The sequence below is a fragment of the Alligator mississippiensis genome, chromosome 1, assembly GCF_030867095.1.
Source record: "Alligator mississippiensis isolate rAllMis1 chromosome 1, rAllMis1, whole genome shotgun sequence".
NCBI lineage: Eukaryota > Metazoa > Chordata > Crocodylia > Alligatoridae > Alligator > Alligator mississippiensis.
Window position 1 is genome coordinate 465335959 of NC_081824.1, and position 18009 is coordinate 465353967.

General features: G+C 42.7%; 1 protein-coding gene across 2 annotated transcripts in view; it reads left to right on the forward strand.

Moving 5' to 3' along the window:
- Nucleotides 1–18009, forward strand: part of RSF1 (remodeling and spacing factor 1) — a 116380-nt gene that overhangs the window by 93982 nt on the left and 4389 nt on the right. The window contains exons 14-16 of one of the 2 annotated variants that reach the window (XM_006272444.4): nt 1786–2009; nt 7103–7294; nt 8992–16830. In XM_006272444.4, coding sequence (XP_006272506.3) covers nt 1786–2009; nt 7103–7294; nt 8992–9566 — 991 coding nt within the window. In that variant the 3' untranslated portion in view covers nt 9567–16830. Of the gene's footprint in view, nt 1–1785; nt 2010–7102; nt 7295–8991; nt 16831–18009 lie in introns of those variants that run through there. The other variant, XM_019493587.2, reaches the window with a different exon arrangement.

Sequence of the window (18009 nt, forward strand, 5' to 3'; positions counted from 1 at the left end):
ATATTAGTTTAGAATTTGCATTCAGCTGTGGGAATTGGCTGTCCCCTTTATCCCAACAAGGATATTCTGCTGTTGTATAAATTAACTCATTCTTTAAACAACAGCAGTTCTAGAAGATCAGTAACGTAAACCTGTGAAGTAGAAGTAATTATACCATCTTTGCATAATTATATCATCTTTGCATCCATGATTATATCATCTTTGCATTTGGAAACGAGTGGTTTGATTTCCACAAGTCTATGAAACTGTTTCACAGATTGTGTTCCTCCTGAGTTATTGCTAACCCCCTGTGATATTAGAAGGTACAGCCATATTCTGTATAGGACATATACATTTGAAATCCTAGCTTTGTATGGCTCTTTAAAAGAGTGCCTCCTGAGAATAATATTGACTTGAAGTCCGGGACAAACAAGACTTCACTATACGTAACCCCCGCCCCCGCAATTTCAGTTGAAAACAGCATTCAGATTTACATAGGGCAGAACTCCATTGCCCTGGATCCATCTAAATGACATTTTTCTAGCTGTGTAAGTGAAATTTTTGGAACTTAGGAACAAAATGTAATTCTAATTACCACTGCACTGTGGACACACAAGTGTGCATGTGTACAGTGAATGTGCTCAGTAGGCTATGAACTGTCTGGTCCTGTATGCATTCCTGTTCTGGGCAAATAAGTGTATGCAAGTCATAAAGATGTAGCTGAGTAGATGCTCATGACTTAATGGACATAATGAAGAGGAGCCTCCCATGTGTTAGTGCCAGTAGCCAATTGGTTATGGCCCTTTCCCAGGAAGCAGGAGACCCAAGGTCTGTCCCCCTCTTCCCTCCATGGGGGTTTAAACCTGCATTTTTTTTACTTCACAGCACAGGGCTCTAACCACCCCACCCCACCCCAGCATTATTCGTTCTCTTTTCCAGCACTCCTTCTGAAGCTGGCCCTGGGCAGGCAAGAGACAGACATGTGGGACCAGGAGGTGATGTGTAGTTCACTGAGGTGGCTGGTGTCTTCATAGGACACTGCCCTGGGTTCTAATCTGGACCTTTGCTCCAAATGGGGCAGAAACTTCCCAACAGCATTGCTTAATAATCATTTTATTCAATGACTGTTAAATGCTGGAGAGGGGTCTGAACAACGACTGACCTGTGGTATGCTAGGACCACGTATGTGCTAGAAAACATAGGTACAAACACCCTCTGGGCAAAGGAGTTGAGGCTAGAATCCAGTTCTCCTGCTTTGTGGGCAAATGTCCTAACCACTCAACTGTTGGAGCTCAGACGTGGGAGGCCTCCTTCTCATGCTTTTCCCAGACTTATACTCAGGTACTGGCCAGTACGCAGCCTTCCACAGTGCTAGGCGGGTAATAGAACAAAGACCTGTGGTTAAGTGCTGAAAACGCTGCATGCAGTGCTTGCAATTAAAAACAAATTTTTTTTGCAATAATCTTGTGCCCATTTAGGCGCACAAAGGGATATAGGATTTTTCCCGTACTGTCCTGATCTGCTATGCAGTGTTACGTACTGTGAAGCCATCTCCAAGTACACAGGTGGTATTTAATGTCAGGGATGGGCGTAAGCATTCATTAGCTTGCATTAAGGTTGAGAAGACTCGTTTACTTTTGTGAAGCACTCTTTAAGATTCCCAGATAAAAGTGGGTGTAAACACGTAATATGGAAACAACATCCACAGCTGTTATAAACTGCATTACATACGTAGTCAACTTTTATAATATTTTAATATGTTTGTTTCAAGTATTTCTCTTTTGGCTGTCATTTGTCTTTTAACAGCTCTCAGGATGAGTTTGTGGTATCAGAGGAGAACTTAGATGAGAGCGAAGACGACCCACCGTCGAATGACGACAGTGATTCAGAGTTCTGCGCCCGCAGACCCAAGCGGCACCACTCCAGGCCGATGAGACAAAGCAGGCGGTTACGAAGAAAAAGAGTCAGGAAAAACTATTCAGAGGATGATGAGGAGGAAGATTCTGAGGACAATATCAGTAGGGAGTCTGGTGAGCAGAACTCTTTTAAACAGAGTTAAATGTTGTATGTCGGAGAAGAGGGCCTGACCAGAGGATTAGATACCTCAGATTTTTTGAGTTCTGTTCTTGGCCTTGACATTGAATTGTTATGTTGCTTGGGTTAGGTTATATGTCATCTTTGCTCTAGTATTCCTTTCTGCAGGATAGAGGATGCCTTGTGTGACAGAGGTGTTTGATTAATCTGATGTCTTTGTGAGGCATTTGGAATATGCGAAGTGCCATGCAGGTACAGATTCTGTAATGGTTATTTCCCTACTGTGATACAGGAATGCTTGTCAAGGTTTCCCTTTGCTCTGAATGGTGTGCTGTGAATGCCCAGAGTGTTGGGTACTAGATTCTTAAGGAACGCTCATTTTTAAATGCATGGGCAAATTGTGAAAGCAAAATAGTCAAATGCATGCAGAATTTAAGTTTTCCCATTGTATCATCGACTGTTCTGCTTCCAAGTGCTCGTTTTCTGAGTGGGCAAAATTGGTATTTCTTTTGAAAACGTGGCTCTTTTTCTACCAGTTTTTTAAATGATTTCCCTCTCTTTCCTTGGAGACCTGTTGATATCTCATGGAGAACCCTGAAAGTCTTCCACTTAAATTCCTTATTTAGTATAGAAGAATAAATTCTCCAACTGCATGAAGTGGTGGGTGACAGTTTACTGTCTGAAGAGTTGGTTAGGTCTGAAGAGCTGGATCACATTAAAGTAACAACAGAAGTTTTAGAAGAAATTTGTTCTAATAAGTTGCCAGGGCCAGATGGCATTCACTCAGGAGTGAAATTGTAGAACTACTGCCAGTAATATTTAACCTGTTGTTACACACAGCCCCTGTGTCAGAGGACTCCCAGGTTGCCAGAATAACACCCACTTTCACAAAGGGCTCCAGAAGTGATTCTCAGACTTACAGACCAGTCAGTCCAATGTCCAAGCTCAGCAAGTTGGTAGATTCTGTAATAAAGAATAAAAAATAAAATCAACAGTCACATGGAAAGATGATCTGCTGGGGAAGAGTCGACATGCTTTTCGCAAAGGGAAATCCTGCCTCACCAATCTGCTGGAGTCCTTTGAGGTTGTTAACAAGCACATGGATGAGGGGGATCCAGTTGACATAATATATCTGAATTTTCAAAAAACTTTCAACAAGTCCCTCACCAAAGGTTTTTAGAAACAAATGAACTGCCACGGGATTGGAGGGAAGGTTTTTTTCTGGCTTGAGAGCTGGTTAAAAGATAGGAAGCAAAGGGTAGGGCTAGATGGTCACTTTTAAGGATGGAAGAAAGTCAGAAGTGGAGCTCTGCTGGGATTCAGTTTTGTTCATCATTTTCATCAGTGGTTTTGAAATGGGGGGCGGGGGGACATAATGAAAACTCCAAGTTTGCAAGTGATACTAAATTATTACTAGTAGTCAAAGCCCAAGCTGATGAAAAGGAGCTGCAGAAAGATCTCACCAAGCTAAGTGAGGGGGCAAAAGGATGGCAGATAAACTTCAGTATCCACAAAAAAAAGGTAATACACATGGGAAAAATCACCTCAATTATAGATATATAACTCTGGGCCCTGAATTAGTTCTTACGACTCAGAAAAGAGACCTTGGTGTCACTGTGGATAGTTTGCTAAAAGCATCAGCTCAGTATGCGGCAATGACCAAAAAAGCCAATGAAGTGCTGGGCATCATTAAGAAGGGAATTGAGAACAGACGGAGAATATCATTCTGCCATTGTACTAATCCATGATGTGCCCACATCTTAGATACTGGGCATATCTACACGTGCGCTTTACTGTGGAGTAGACTAATTCGTTCCATGGTAGAGTGTCACTGTCTACGCATGAGCTGCAGTTAGGGCACAGTAGGCTAATTTACTCTGGCTTAGGATAGTCCTGTCAGAAATAAGTACTATCCTACATTGGAGTAAATAACTGTGATTAAATGAATGTGTAGACGGTGATGTGAGTGCAAATTGTGCCCAGTAAGCCAAGCCAGCAGGGGGCCAGGCTCCTACCTGCTGCTGATCCTTAACTGCTCCATCTGAACTCAGTTTGCTCCTGTCATTGGGTGCACATTCAGACACTATGCCTAGATTAGTTTACTCCGTTGCAGTTTGCATGCATACCCACTGTGTGCAGTTCTGGCCTCTGCATCTCAAAAAGGATGTGGTAGAATTAGGAAAGGTGCAGAGAAGGGCAACCAAAATGATCGGGTATAGAGCAGTTGCCATGCCAAGTGAGACTGAAAAGGCTAGGACTCTTCAGTTTGGAAGAAGAAAGCTGAGGGGAGATATGGTAAAGGTCTGTAAAATCATGAAGGGGGCTGTTACTCATAAAGTCCCAGAATACTGGAACTAGAGTATTGGAGGGGGGCATCCACTGAAGTTAGTAGGAGACAGGTTTAACACTAACAGGAGAAAGTATGTTTTTATGCAGTGCATGGTTAACTTGTGCAGTTCATTGCCACAGGAGGTGGTAGAGATGGACAACATAGACTGGTTCAAAAAGGGACTAGACAGATTTGTGGATCTGTTGGTCATGAATAGCTGGTAAGTCAGGGACGCATTCTCTGGCATCTTTAAACCAATGATGGTGGATGCCAGGGCTAGATATACCCTCTTCATGTGCTTTCCTTCCAAAGCATCCATTCCTCCCGTTGTTAGAGAAGGATAGTGGGCGAAGTGGTCCACCAGCCTGACTCGGTATGGCACTTATGTTCCTATGTTCATTCTTATGTCTCTAGCAGGGGATGTCAACTGGACCCATGAGCCAGATCTGGCCAGCGGAGCTATTGTATCTGCCCCGTGAAGCTGGGAGGCTTTGGCAGCCTTTCTCTGGTGGCGAGAAGCTGTAGCAGCGCTACTGTGGGGGGAATGGTGACGGTAGCTGCAGTGACAGTGATGCAGCCACACTCAGAGTGAAGCTCCATTAAAGCAGCCTCCACTCCAAAACACTGCCACCTCTGTGATCAAAGTCAAGACAAAGCAGTGATGATAGAAATCCCTTTTGGCTTTACAGTTTTGGGCCTGCTATGTTTTTCTTTTGATCTTTAAGGACTAGGAACACTTGCATGTCAATAGCACCTCTGTTCCTTTGCAGTTTGCCTTATAACACTGTTCCCCAACCACAATCCATCCTCTGCTTGTGAAATACCATCAAGTGCATGAAAATGATTCTTGTCCAGAGAAATAAGCAGTGAAAATGAATGAGTGATGGGGAGAAGATTTTTATCTTGTGTAAAATTGGGTCTACTAATAAAGGAGGACTCAAAATAGAAAATATAACAGATTTATTTATCTAAAAAATGCACTTCCATAGATTTCTTGAGGAGGCAGCATCTCTTTAAAAAGCTGATTCTGTAGTACTGCTTCATTTTGAGCACAGGCATGCAAAGTGCCACGGGCCCTAAACTTTCATTGCAAGCTAAGAGCACTTGGTACTGTGCAGAATTCACTCATCACATGTCAGTGAATGTCCTTTCAATTGTTCATATCCATTCTTTTAACATCAGATGTACTGCAGACTGAAATAAGTTATAGCTGAAGTACTTGCCTCCAAAAAGGATTGTAACGAGTAGGCAAAAGAGGGAAGGTATAAAAGCTTACAGTAATTGTTCCTTTCTAGTTTTCTCCCTATTCTGCTTGCTCTTAAGTGATATGCAGCAGCAGTAACTTGTGATTCATGGAAATACGTGAACAACTGATACAGAAGCTTAAAGAATATGGAATTGTTGCTAATCGGCATCTTAATGGTGCTGAAAGCTTGGGAACAATTAGTATTGGTTTGTCCGTGACAAAAATCACCACTCTGTCACAGCCCCCAATGAGTACCTTTTTTGACAGGCAGCAGAGAAGCCCAGGACTGAGGTTCCCTGGGTATTAAAGTCTCTTCTCATCTCGGGTCTCATATCTGATCCCTCAGTGGCAACCTGATGTTGTGAAGGCATACGCTACTGCTGCCCAGTCTGCATCTGTTTTCTGGACAAATTACTTCTTTTAACTTCAAACTTCTTTTTGGGTGTCAGTCCTGTTCTTTTCACAAGACAGCAGTGGCCCTCTTCATCTGTTCTTTTCCTGAGTCCTTGTCATGCTTTACACTGAGATTAAGGAAATTACCATCACTGAGAGCTGTCTTGCTTTGATTTCTCAAGTATCTGGGGCTTCTAATTGAGCCCTCTTAATATGTTTGAAGGGAGGGGGGGACCTTTTTAAATTGTAAGTCACTTCAGCCAGTAACACAATATGGGAACTTGTGCTAGGTCCAGAAAATCAGTACTGTGCTCTTGGGTAACGATTTTGAGACAGCTCAAAGAAAAAAGCTCTAAATTGAATTCATATCCTCTGGCTGTTTTCAGTTGTTGCAAAAGGTGACTAATGCACCCCCAGCAGGGTGCTGAGTGTCTGGAGCCTCATGCTGGGAGAACTGGAAGTGGCAATAGGTTGGTTTTTGTGAAGTCTCTCCTCTGGTTCTTCAGTCATACGTTCAGCTTCATTTCCACACCTGTGTGGTAGATCTCACTGTTACAGATAAAATGTTCTGAAGTTGGCACTTGCCTACAATTTAGTTTTGTTCTGTTGGTTTCTTTTCACGCGTATTGTCTCCAAATGGCTTGAATAATTAAATTAAAATAGTGGGGGTGTCGGGGAGAAGTATTGTCCAGTGAAAATTGAAAGGAGCATGTGCCATTGACTCAGATTCATGCAAGTAGTCCCAGCTGGCAGGGAGGGCATCATTTGCATCAGTAGGGGTGAGATTATATGAAAAATTCAAAAGGAAACCAGAGCTGGAGGAGTGGAGAAAGAGGCTTCCATGAGTGACTGGAGCAAATTCACAGTGGATTTTTGAAACAGGGGCAGTTTTGAGCTAGAAGTGAATGGGTGGCCAGTGGAATAGTATGGGCCTGGAAGATGTCATCATAATGACCATCCCATTTTAGGTGTGGTGGTCAAGATCTTCCTGTGCCTGAAGAGTGCTCCATTCTGTTAGGGTAAATCTGAATCTTGTGTAAAGTGGCATGCACCTAGTTTGGGTCTGTGTGTGTTCATTTTAATGGAATAATGCACATGGTTGTTTCCTTCCTTCCTTACAGACAGCGGTGATTATACAGACTACAGTGACGACGATTACCTGGAAACTAGGCGGAGAAGATCCAGGAGGAATCAGAAGAGACAAGTGAACTATAAGGAGGATTCAGAAAGTGATGGCTCACAGAAAAGTGTCCGATATGGAAAAGAGTTAAGACGAGTTCATAAACGAAGGCTTTCTACTTCAGACAGTGAAGGTAAGAGGGACGCTCCACCCTCTGAAGAGACAAAGATGTGACCATTTACCTAAGCAGAAAAATATGGGGTGTAACAAAGGCAAGGCCCTGCTGTATTGGGTGCTGTTAGTCAGAGGCATACAGAGATTTTTTCCTGAGCTCCTTGACATTTCCAAACAGCTAATACCGGGGTCGGCAATGTTTTTGGGCAGAGTGCCAAAACACCCGCAACAACGACTTGCAAGATGTTGGCATGCCAGGAGGAGACAGCGGGGGAGCTGCAAGGGCCCAATCCTTGTTGTGGCAGCACAGCCCCAGCTCCTTCCCCGTCATCTGCCCCAAGGCACGTTTGCCAAGTAAAATACCTTCGTGTACCACTCTTTGGCACCTGTGCCGGGGATTGCCAACCCTTGAGCTAATAGATCCTTTTCAAGCCATCTGTAAATATATAACAATGCATTATGACATGTACTTATCAAAATCTCTATTACTCCTGACTTTCTAGTAGAAAATTGCTTCACCTGGTCAGGAGTGTTGGGATCCTGCAGTAGGATAGGTGACTGTTTTGGAAGAAAGAAGCATTTGTTATTATTCAGGTGCAAAATCACAAAGACCTGTCCCTTGTAGTCATTAAATATTTCGCTGGTAAGAATAAGGGTATTAATCCTGGTGTTATTTCTGGAGTGCTGGTAGTATTCAACTTGGTATCTGTGTTCTGCCGCCCTGCATTCCCCTTGTAGTTGTAATTAAAGCTTTCCTTGTCTCCCATTTTAAACTCCTGGCGTGCTGCTTAGCACAGATAAACAGTTGTTGTATTCTGTCACAGAGGACGCGGTGCCTCAGTAGTAGTCAGCGTGATATCTGTGAGTGGTCTGTGTATTAGTGTAAGGCCAGAGCTTTCAAAAATGGCCGCTAATATTCAGTGCCTTGCCTTACGGGTACCCAACTTATGAGGCACCTTGGGTCTGACTTTCAGAGGTGCTGAACACTGTTGGCTGAATAAATTGACTGCTGTGGATACTCAACTCTTCTGTAAAACAGGCGTTTTGTGGCCAGTTGGGCATCCATAACTAGTGGTTGTTCCTGGAAGCATTTTATAAACTCAGTCCCACAAAATAATTTTTAGTCCTTTCCCCCACATGGGATGTAGAGATGTCATTTGGTAAGAATGAGCTCAGTAGTATGATCGATTTCAGCCCTTTGAAGTCTAGACTCTTGATTTGCTAGTGCCTAAGTGATACCTATTTTGTATGAAAACTTGCTTTATAAGAAATTTACGGTACTAGCTTTTCATCACAAAAGAACAGTTGCTATTTCCTAAAAGCATGTTAATGCATGGTGTATGTAAAAGTGTCACTGGAAATATAATTACTTGCAAAATTTCTTATGGAACCATAGGAGAGACTATTCAAATAAACCAGAGGCTACTTGGACCTGTGTTGCACTTCCTCGAAGCGAGCATGCTTTTTGCTGATGATGGCCCAATAGTGTTTGATTTTCTATCCTAACTCTTCTTACCCAGGCCATCAGAAGCTAGAAGTGTTGAAAGGATAAAGCCAGGCTCTCCCTATTCAGGGAAAAGCCCTTGCTTTCATCCAAGAGCAAACCTCCGAGCACAGAATGAAGGGAGGAGTGATGGGGGAAATAAAAAGCGCAATTGTAACTGTGTTGCCTACCCTCAGATTTGCTAATGGCTTTAAGTCTGCTACTTGTTCCAGAGAGCTACCTGTCCAAGAACTCTGAAGACGATGAACCAGCAAAGAAATCCAAGCGGTCGATCCGAAAGCGCAGCCGGAGTACAGACGAATATTCGGAAGAGGAGGAAGGGGATGAGCAAGAGGAGGGGAGACCTGTCCGCAAGCGGCTGAATCGAATCGAGACGGACGATGAAGATAACTGCGACAGTGCTAACAATGACGTGGAGAAGCCTGCTCCTGCTCATAAGCTATCGGTGCCACATGCTCCTCACGACAGCATCAAGAAGCCCTCCTACCGGATAGAGAGTGACGATGAAGATGACTTTGATAATGTAGGAAAAGTAGAAAGCCCGTTGGACTACAGCCTAGTGGATTTGCCTTCCACCAATGGACAAAGCCCAGGTAAAACAATTGAGAACTTGATTGGCAAACCAGGTGAGAAGACCCAAGCCCCCAAGGACAGCACAGCCAATGCTAGCCTGGCACCCAATGGGACAGGGAGTGGGCAGGAGGCAGTAGGTCCAGAGGAAGAGGAAGATGAACTTTTGAGAGTGACTGACCTGGTTGATTATGTCTGTAACAGTGAACAGTTATAAGACTTTCTTCCATTTTTGTGCTAATTTATTCCACGGTAGCTCATACCAGCGGGCCAGTTGTTAAAAGCTGTTTTATTTTTCCTAGAAAATTCTCCACTACAGTATCACTTTTTAGAAGCAAGAATTTCACCAGTCCTGCAGTCTTTCTGTGAAGTGACCAGTTTTGAACTTTGAAGATAAATTGCTGTAAATTCCCTCTCAATTTTTTTTTTTCCCCTCTCCTTCCAAGTCCATGGTCCTGGGTAATTTCATTCACCAAAACGTCACAGCAGCAAGAGATTTGTATATTTTTGACTTTATATTTCCTGAGGGCATACAAATTTGTGGCAATGGGTGGCCTAAGAAAGCATTCCAAACCCATCAGGGCCCAAAGTGTAACAGGGCAGGGCTAGCGGGGAGGGAGGGGTCCTGGAAGCACTTGTGCTTTAGCTTTTTCATATGAGATATATATTCTATTTAAATGTTCACAACTTAGATTACAATTTAACAGACAGGTTCAACATTAACATCTGTACTGTTCATCTTGTGAGTTGTAAATTAACATACCATAGCTCATTTTAGTAAATCACCTTCATGAAAGCAGTTTGATTTAATACCGGAGGCAACCACGGTTAGAGGCCAAGAAAGTACCATGAACACGAACTCTAGTATCCATTACGACTTGCAGTTTCCTAATAAACATCCTTTAAAGTGTTTGTACAGTAAAGTGTACTGTAATGAAGTTTTGACAGTTGAAACGTGCTAGCAATGCATTTACAAAGCTTTTCCACGCATAGTCCATTAGATGGCTTGTCACATACGGTGTCTGATGGAAGGAACTATCGAAGGGATGTTTGTCTGTAAAGGGAATAGCTTCATGGGGGTGCTGTGCGCTTTTGCAGGCAACAGAACAAGTAACTGCCTGGCCTTTTGAGTTTTATATGTCCAAGTATTTGGAATGGAATATGTTTGTACATACTGCATTGACCACAGGATTACGACACATCTGATGATGGGGGGATTTTCAAATAAACCTTGACTGGTCCATTCATGTCCTAATATCTACTTCAAATTGAAGTAAACAAATGGAGCAGTTTTCCTTTTGGAGGTTTTCTGTTTTGGGTGCGTGCGTGTGTTTGTTTTGATTTACTTATCTGCCTGGATGTATTAGCAGGTTTTGAATGTAGTGTTGGCCTTTGGCCGTTAGAATTTTCTTAATATACATTTTAATAATTGTCACGTGACCAACTGATTTCAAGAAGGCAGTATTTCTGGGAGAAAACACTTAATTCCAAGGGCCGATCAGCTTTGGAGTGGATGTGCAGTGACATGTGCTTGTATTCAAGTGTAGAGACTTTAAAAAACCTGGACAGCTTACGCAGCACATAATGAACAGCAGAGGTGCAGGTTGTTTGGGGTAAAAATTGGTTTTCTCTTCACTCTACAATAAGATGCAGGCTGCGGTGCTTGTACATGTTGCAGCACAGAGACGGCTCAAACCCATCTGCCAAACATTGAAATCCAATGAGGTCACATCTGTTAATCCTTTTGCTCTGAGATTTGGAATTTTTGTCTGGTGTTATGTCCATTGCCGGCAATGGATGCACCAGATTTGCTGCTGGCACCAAGGAGTGAGTTCTCCTTCCCTCCCCCACCCAGCTCCCCAACATAATATTGTATTTCCTAGTCAGTCAGTAGTTAAGCACTTCTGTTTTATTGTAATAAAACTGGCATTAGGCCTTTACAAAATACCTCTCTAGAAAACCTAGATCCAAAAAAACCTACCGTCTCGCCTTGAAACTCTTGTTTTTGTTGCTGTTTTTGTTTCCCTCCCTTTCCATGCGAGTTCTGTAGGACCCACTCCATTCATATTATTGATTTGAAATCGAGCGGTGCATTTATCCTTCTATAAAACTAGAATCGTCAGCATTGAAAAAAGGTTTGGACCGAATCATTATTTGCTGTGCTAAGCCAGGTTTCAGACCTAAAAAAAGAATTTTTTTAAAAATTCAGTTTCTAAATGAGAGTTTGTTCGATTTGAATTAAACGCAGTGCTTTTTCCCATCATATCAACTTGCTAACAGGTTAACGCATTTCATTATCAGATGTTAAAAAACAGGGTAGTGAAAAGCCACAGAAGTTTAGAAAGTGTTCTTAAAGCTTATGTAGCATTTTAAGCTACTGTATATGGGTTTTTTCCCTTTGCTTAGATGATGCATAAATGTAGCCCACCTACATTTCTAACATCCATGCATCTTAAAACAAGCCAGACCACTGGCTTCCTTTCTCCAATTTTAGTCATTGCTGAACGTGTTTGCTATTTGCAGCGCAAACTGGCTAATCACGTGTAGCAGCATTCCGTGCGGCCATGATTTTTCAGTTGTTTGGGCAGTGCCATAACCCTTTCACTGCTTGACTTTGCCTTTTGACATCTGATCAGTGCAGTAGCAAACAGTCTTGTTTGTAGAGTTCACGCTGACTTTCAGCTATTTTGTGGGCAAGTCCTTTAAATGTAGTAAAAATGCAGAAGAGGTGGAAGGATTGGATACAGTACCTAGGAAGAAAATCGGATGCTGGCTCTTACTCATGGGAGTGGTGTGAAAGCAAAAAGATGTCAAAAAGGTCAGTTGGTACTAATGCCTCAGCCGTGAAGCAGGAGACAGTGTGTGCAGACTGTAATACTGTTCTTGAGTCTGATTGCTCATGCAGCCCTTTTATAAATCAGCCTTTCTGGTTGATTTGAAGGTTTCTAGGGCTCCCTTGCATAGCAGTGGGAATCTTGTCCAATTAAATCCTGCAGAATTTGGCTTAAAGAGGGGGCCTGAATTTTCCCCCTCCTGTTGTGAAGATGTTCTGTTTAATGGGAAGTATATAACACCCCCTTGGAAGTCTTCAGTCCCCATGAGCGCAGACCAAAATAATGGTGCATTGTACGGGTAGCCACACCAGATCATGTCCTACTGTAATCAGTCAGGACTGAAGAGCAGTGCCTTTGGATTGCTCCACAATGATTGCTCCCCTTCACTTCAGTTTAAGAATCGCAAGATCAAACAGCTTTACAATCAACATGGAAACTGGCCTTGAGGGTTTTTAACCAGCCAGCTAAATAGAAAAGAAATCAACAGACATGAGTCCTATAAGTAAGCAAATTATTGCACAAACTGACATGCATCAGGATGCTACTAACAGCTGGCATACGGCATTTGTTTTTAATTGAACACTGTTTTAGAGCAGAGCTGAGTGGTAAGTTAGTTGATTTTAAAGTGCAATTTGGGTTTTAAGTGGGTTTGGGGGGGTGGGCTATAAATTAAGGGAGCAGGGGTGGGGGTGGCAATTTTTAATCCATATCACAAGGATGAGAGACTGGTATTTGCTGGCTTGCAAACAGCCGGTATGGGCATTGAGGACTTAAGTGCACTGTGGCTTCACTTCATGCTAAAAGGATGTGATGCAATAAACTAACCAAACCCATAATATAAGACTTGTCTGTTAAAAAAAATACAAATTTAGAGGCAGGTGGCATCTCTTGGTTCAATGATAACTATAGGAAGATCAGTGCTAAACAGTTTAACTCTTGGAGCATCTGATAGCGTGTTCAGAACTACGGCCATTAACTCACATGCCAACACAAACATGCCTTCCTGATCCTGCATCCAAAGCTTGCTCTGTTCTGATGGCACATAAGAACAGGGATTTTTTTTTCTGAATCATGTGTTTATCAGGTATATCACCTTCTTCAAAGCTTGCTTAAGGTGCCTCAGTTGCTTTTATGCTAATTTGATCTAACTGTTTAGCTCGGCTTCTCTTTTTCCATTTCCTATATCTGAACTCCTCACAGGGACACCTTGTTATTCAAAGAATGTCAAGGCAACATAGATGTTCATAAAAGGGGCAAAACCCTCCCCCCATAACCTTTGCACGGTTGTGGTACAATATTTATGATTTATCTTAACATTTATCATTTGAACTACATAACTATCCAGATCCATTATAGAGCTCTGTCTTCAGGCTCTTCCCACTTGGCCTTGAATGCTCTTCAACAGGAAAGCTTGGCCCAAAATAAATGTTCACATATGTGTGTTACTGATGTGTAAGATGCAGTGGGTGTCCTAGCAATGTTTCTCTATCAGAATATGTCCAGTTCATTGGGTCAATAAAACCTTTTAAATGGATATATCAAAATATAAAACCTTACCTCCTTCTAGCAGCAACAAACCTCCATTGAAGAAATTGGTGGGGTGAGCCCCAGTAATTCATGTGGAAGAGCCCGGTCCCTTCCATAGGGGACTGCTCCTGGGGAAGTCATCGAGATACTCATTGGCATAAGGGTGTATGGACTTGCACTCCAATTTCTTGGTACAATCCAGGAGATACTTGGTGCTGATCTTACCTTGTGACTTGCACCCTTTTCTTGAGTGAGGCTGTGGGATGTGGTTCTTAAGTCATGGAAGCCAGGAAAGGAGAAGTTATCAGAGAGAAGCCTTAATGTTCATTGAGCTCACTTTGGTCATATGTATGGAACTAATTTTTCAAAAATGACTAATGATTTTGGATGCCTCTGGTTCTGGGTATTTGCATAAAGGCAGTTGACTTCAGAAATGGCAGAGCACCCGCTTGCTGGAGATTGGACCCCTCCAAGAAGCCTCACACTGGACACCCAGGATAGGAGACACTGGGTGCGTCTACACGAGATGCTAAATGTGCAGTAGACTAATTCTACTGCGCATTAGCACGTCACAGCAAAAGCTGTGTAGTTGTGCTAATGCGCAGTAGAATTAGTCTACCACACATCAACATCACTTAAAAGGTGTGTGCAGGTGCTACTGTGCAGTAGCACTGGTTACTGTGCATTTAGTTGGTACCTGTTATTAAACTTAATGCGCAGTAACCAGGGTGGCTTAATGCACGTGTAGACGTGCCCACTGAGAAGCACTAGTCACTTTTGAAAACAAGTTGCTTGTTAAGCTCTTAGTCTAGCAGAACTGCCTGTTTGAATGGGAGAAGTCCAAACAGCAGAAACCAAGTTTGCCTGGGAGTTGAAATAATTGCCCTGACACTGCAGAGTAATTTAACTTATTTTGTACATTGCAAGAGATTTATATTGCTTAAAATGACATTTAAAACTCATGCACAGCTTCTGAAGGAAGAAATAGACCCCTCTAAAGTAGATGATGAGTATGTACAAATAAACACGTGAGAGGCTCGAGACATAAATACAGCTAAAAAATGAATGAACACTCGGGTTTCTCATTACCATTTTGTAGTGGGGGCCAAAGCAATGCAGTCAAAGAGGCCACGTACTTAGTGAAGGCACTTGGGTTCTGCAAATGTACCTGCTATTGCTACAGGTCCCCCCAAAGGTTACTGATGGGAACTGCTGTTGCTGGGTTTTTTTCAGTTTACCTTGTGCACTGGAGAGCACTTTGTGTATAATCAGTCTCTATGGTTCCCCAAGCATAGACAGAGTTACTTTCCCTGTGTAAGTGGATCCCTAAAAGAGCATTGAGGAGTAGGGGTGAGCGGATGCAAGAGAGAAACATGATTGCAAAAGTACAGTGTGGCAGGAGAGGACTCAAACACATGTAGTTGTACCTGAAACCACTGAGGCACTCCTCAAAACTGACTGGGCTTCAAATCAGTGGTGTCAGCTGAAGATGATCCCAAGACCTTCTTCCATTCACCTTTATCCTCAGGCTGCATAAAAACTTCTGGAAGGGGAGGGGGCAGGTATGCACTGCAGTGTTGGGGACATTTTGGATCAGTACATAAAATGCTGCAACAGTGTTTGGCTTTGGGGCACTCTGGTGGAGGTGACACTGTTGCTCTGATCTTTATTGCTTGTGTTACAACCCAAGCAGGTGAACTGATCAGTGATACGTAGGTTAGTCTGTCAGAGCATAACGTAAGTGGTTCAACAGGCATAAAGCTGTTCTACTAAACCATGTAATAGGCCTAGTAGCAGTGCACCATGTATTAGCTATAGCAATGTAAGGTCCTCAATAGATACTAATCTACTACTCAAGGTAATGTGATAGGAAAGGAAGTCAGATCATAAATCTATATGCCTTCATTTGTTTTCTATTTCATACTCATGACATGGACTCTTAAATCTTGTACAGTATCTTATTCTTATACTCTATTAATTGAAATGGTACTTCCTCCCTCTCCCCCCCCCAAAAAAAAACAACAAAAACAAACCCTTATATGAATATGATTTCTGTAAATGCCAATGCAATTCACCAGTGTTTCACAGCCCTCCTTTAAAAGATGCACGTAGCAGCTCTCCTATGGTATTTGCCTGATTCATAAAGTTTAATGTCCCTGTTTTGTTGTATGATTGCTCTCAGAGAGACACAGATCCTGTGCGTTATACCTGATGTTCGTGTCTGTACGCTCTGTCCCAGCAAATATAGAACAGATTACTTGCTAGCAGAATGGCTGTTACCCAGTACTCAGCGAGAACCAGGTCAAAACAGCCCAGTAAGGCCTCTGAAAATTTAAAATGTGCTTACATGAAATACAGGTTTGGGTCCTAGGCCTGTGTGCTGTTTAAATGTTTGCAGAGAAAACTTACAATTCCTTAAGAGCTCACATTCACATATGGCCTCATTCTTATTTTCTTTCTCTTCAAAGGTAACATGATAAAGTCCCAAAAATTTAGCTCTTCATAGAATTTAGCTCTTGCCTTGCTTGAGTCCTGAACCTTTATGATGATGATTTTTTTTTTAATCTCTCTGAAATCATGACTTGCTAAAATGTTGAGGGGGGAGGACTGAGGGTCATGCACTGTGTGTGTGGATGAGGAAGTGTGCTGGAAAAACTGGATTCTTGTTGCACATTGGATAGGTGGTGCTTTCGCTGGTTTTCCCCCCCCCCCCACTGCTGATCTCGCGTGCATGGAACACATGATGCGTTCAACACTTTTTAAAATGGAAGTCATGGTGGCCTCAGTGCTCAAAGGGTTAACTGCAGTTTAATAACAGCTCCTGTTTTTAGATTTGCAGTACACAACTGTTTAAATACTGTATTCCTTGTAAATTAAGTAAAAAAAAAAATGTTAAGGCTGGTGCCAATATTTTTGTTAATGAAATGTTCAATGTTGTCTCTCACTACAGTCTGGTCAGAACTCTTTGTGTATAAGCTGGGCCTGAAGCCATTTTATAGCTTGTAGGCCTAATTGTGTAACTTTTTCTTTCATAATGTTTTTGTTATAATATCTACTGTCATTTCTTTCATATAAATATGACATGTAAATTGTCATAATAAAAACATTTAAATAACTCAATGTACAAAGTATACTGTGTGTCTGAGAAGCACGTTGATTTTTAATGATTACGGCAGCTAAAGAACAGACAGAACTTGGACGGAGGCAACTGGAAATGGCTGGTGCAGGCCGTGCCGGCCTGGGAAAGAAACATTAATCTGGCTACAGGATGAATCGGTAACCAGTCCTGGTGATTTGTTTTTATGGCAGCTCAACCCATGGGGTTTTCTCTTTGACTGGCTGTTGGTGACGGTGAAGAAACTTGAAGTCATCTCTGTTCATCTTAACTGGTCTTTGGCAAGAAGGTTCTCTGTATTCTTTCTTTAATGTTAATATATCATTTTGTGTTATCCTAGCGGTGCAGCTCGTTGGTAGTAATAGTAGTGGCTCAGCCCATATGCACCTCGACTCATGCCGTGGATTGGTACGCTCGCTTGACGGTCTCCCACAACATTCTTGCCAGCAAGCTAAAGACATACAGGTTGGATGAATGGACTCTAAAGTGGGTAGAAAACTAGCTGGATTGTTGGGCTCAAAGGATAGTAGTCAATGGCTCAATGTCTAGTTGGCAGCTGGTATCAAGTGGAGTGCCCTGGGGCTAGTTTTATTCAATGTTTACATTAACAATCTGGAAGATGGGATGGCGTGCACCCTCAGCAAGTCTGCAGATGACAACAATCTGGGGGAAGTAGTAGATTCACTGGAGAATATGGCTAGGGTTCAGAAAGACTTCAGCAAATTGGAGGATTGGGCCAAAAGAAATCTTGATGTTCAACAGACAAGTGCAAAGTCCTGCACTTAGGACAGAGCAATCCCATGCACCGGCGCAGGCTGGGGGTGACTGGCTGGGCAGCAGCTCTGCAGATGAGGACCTGGGGGTGACAGTGGACAATAAGATGGGTATGAGCCAGCAGTGTGCTGTTGTTGCAAAGGAGGCTAATGACATATGGGGCTGCATTGGTTGGAGTGTTGCTGGTAGATTGAGGGAAATTACTGTTCTCCTCTATTCTGCACTGGCGAGGCCATATCTGGTGTACTGTGTCCAGTTTTGCTCCATCCCCCCCCCTCCACTGCAGAAAGAATATGAACAAATTGGAGAGAGTCCAGTAGAGGGCAACAAAAATGGCTAGGGGACTGGGGGACATGACTTCTAAAGAGAGGCTGAGGGAACTGGACTTATTTAGTCTAAGGAAGAGAAGA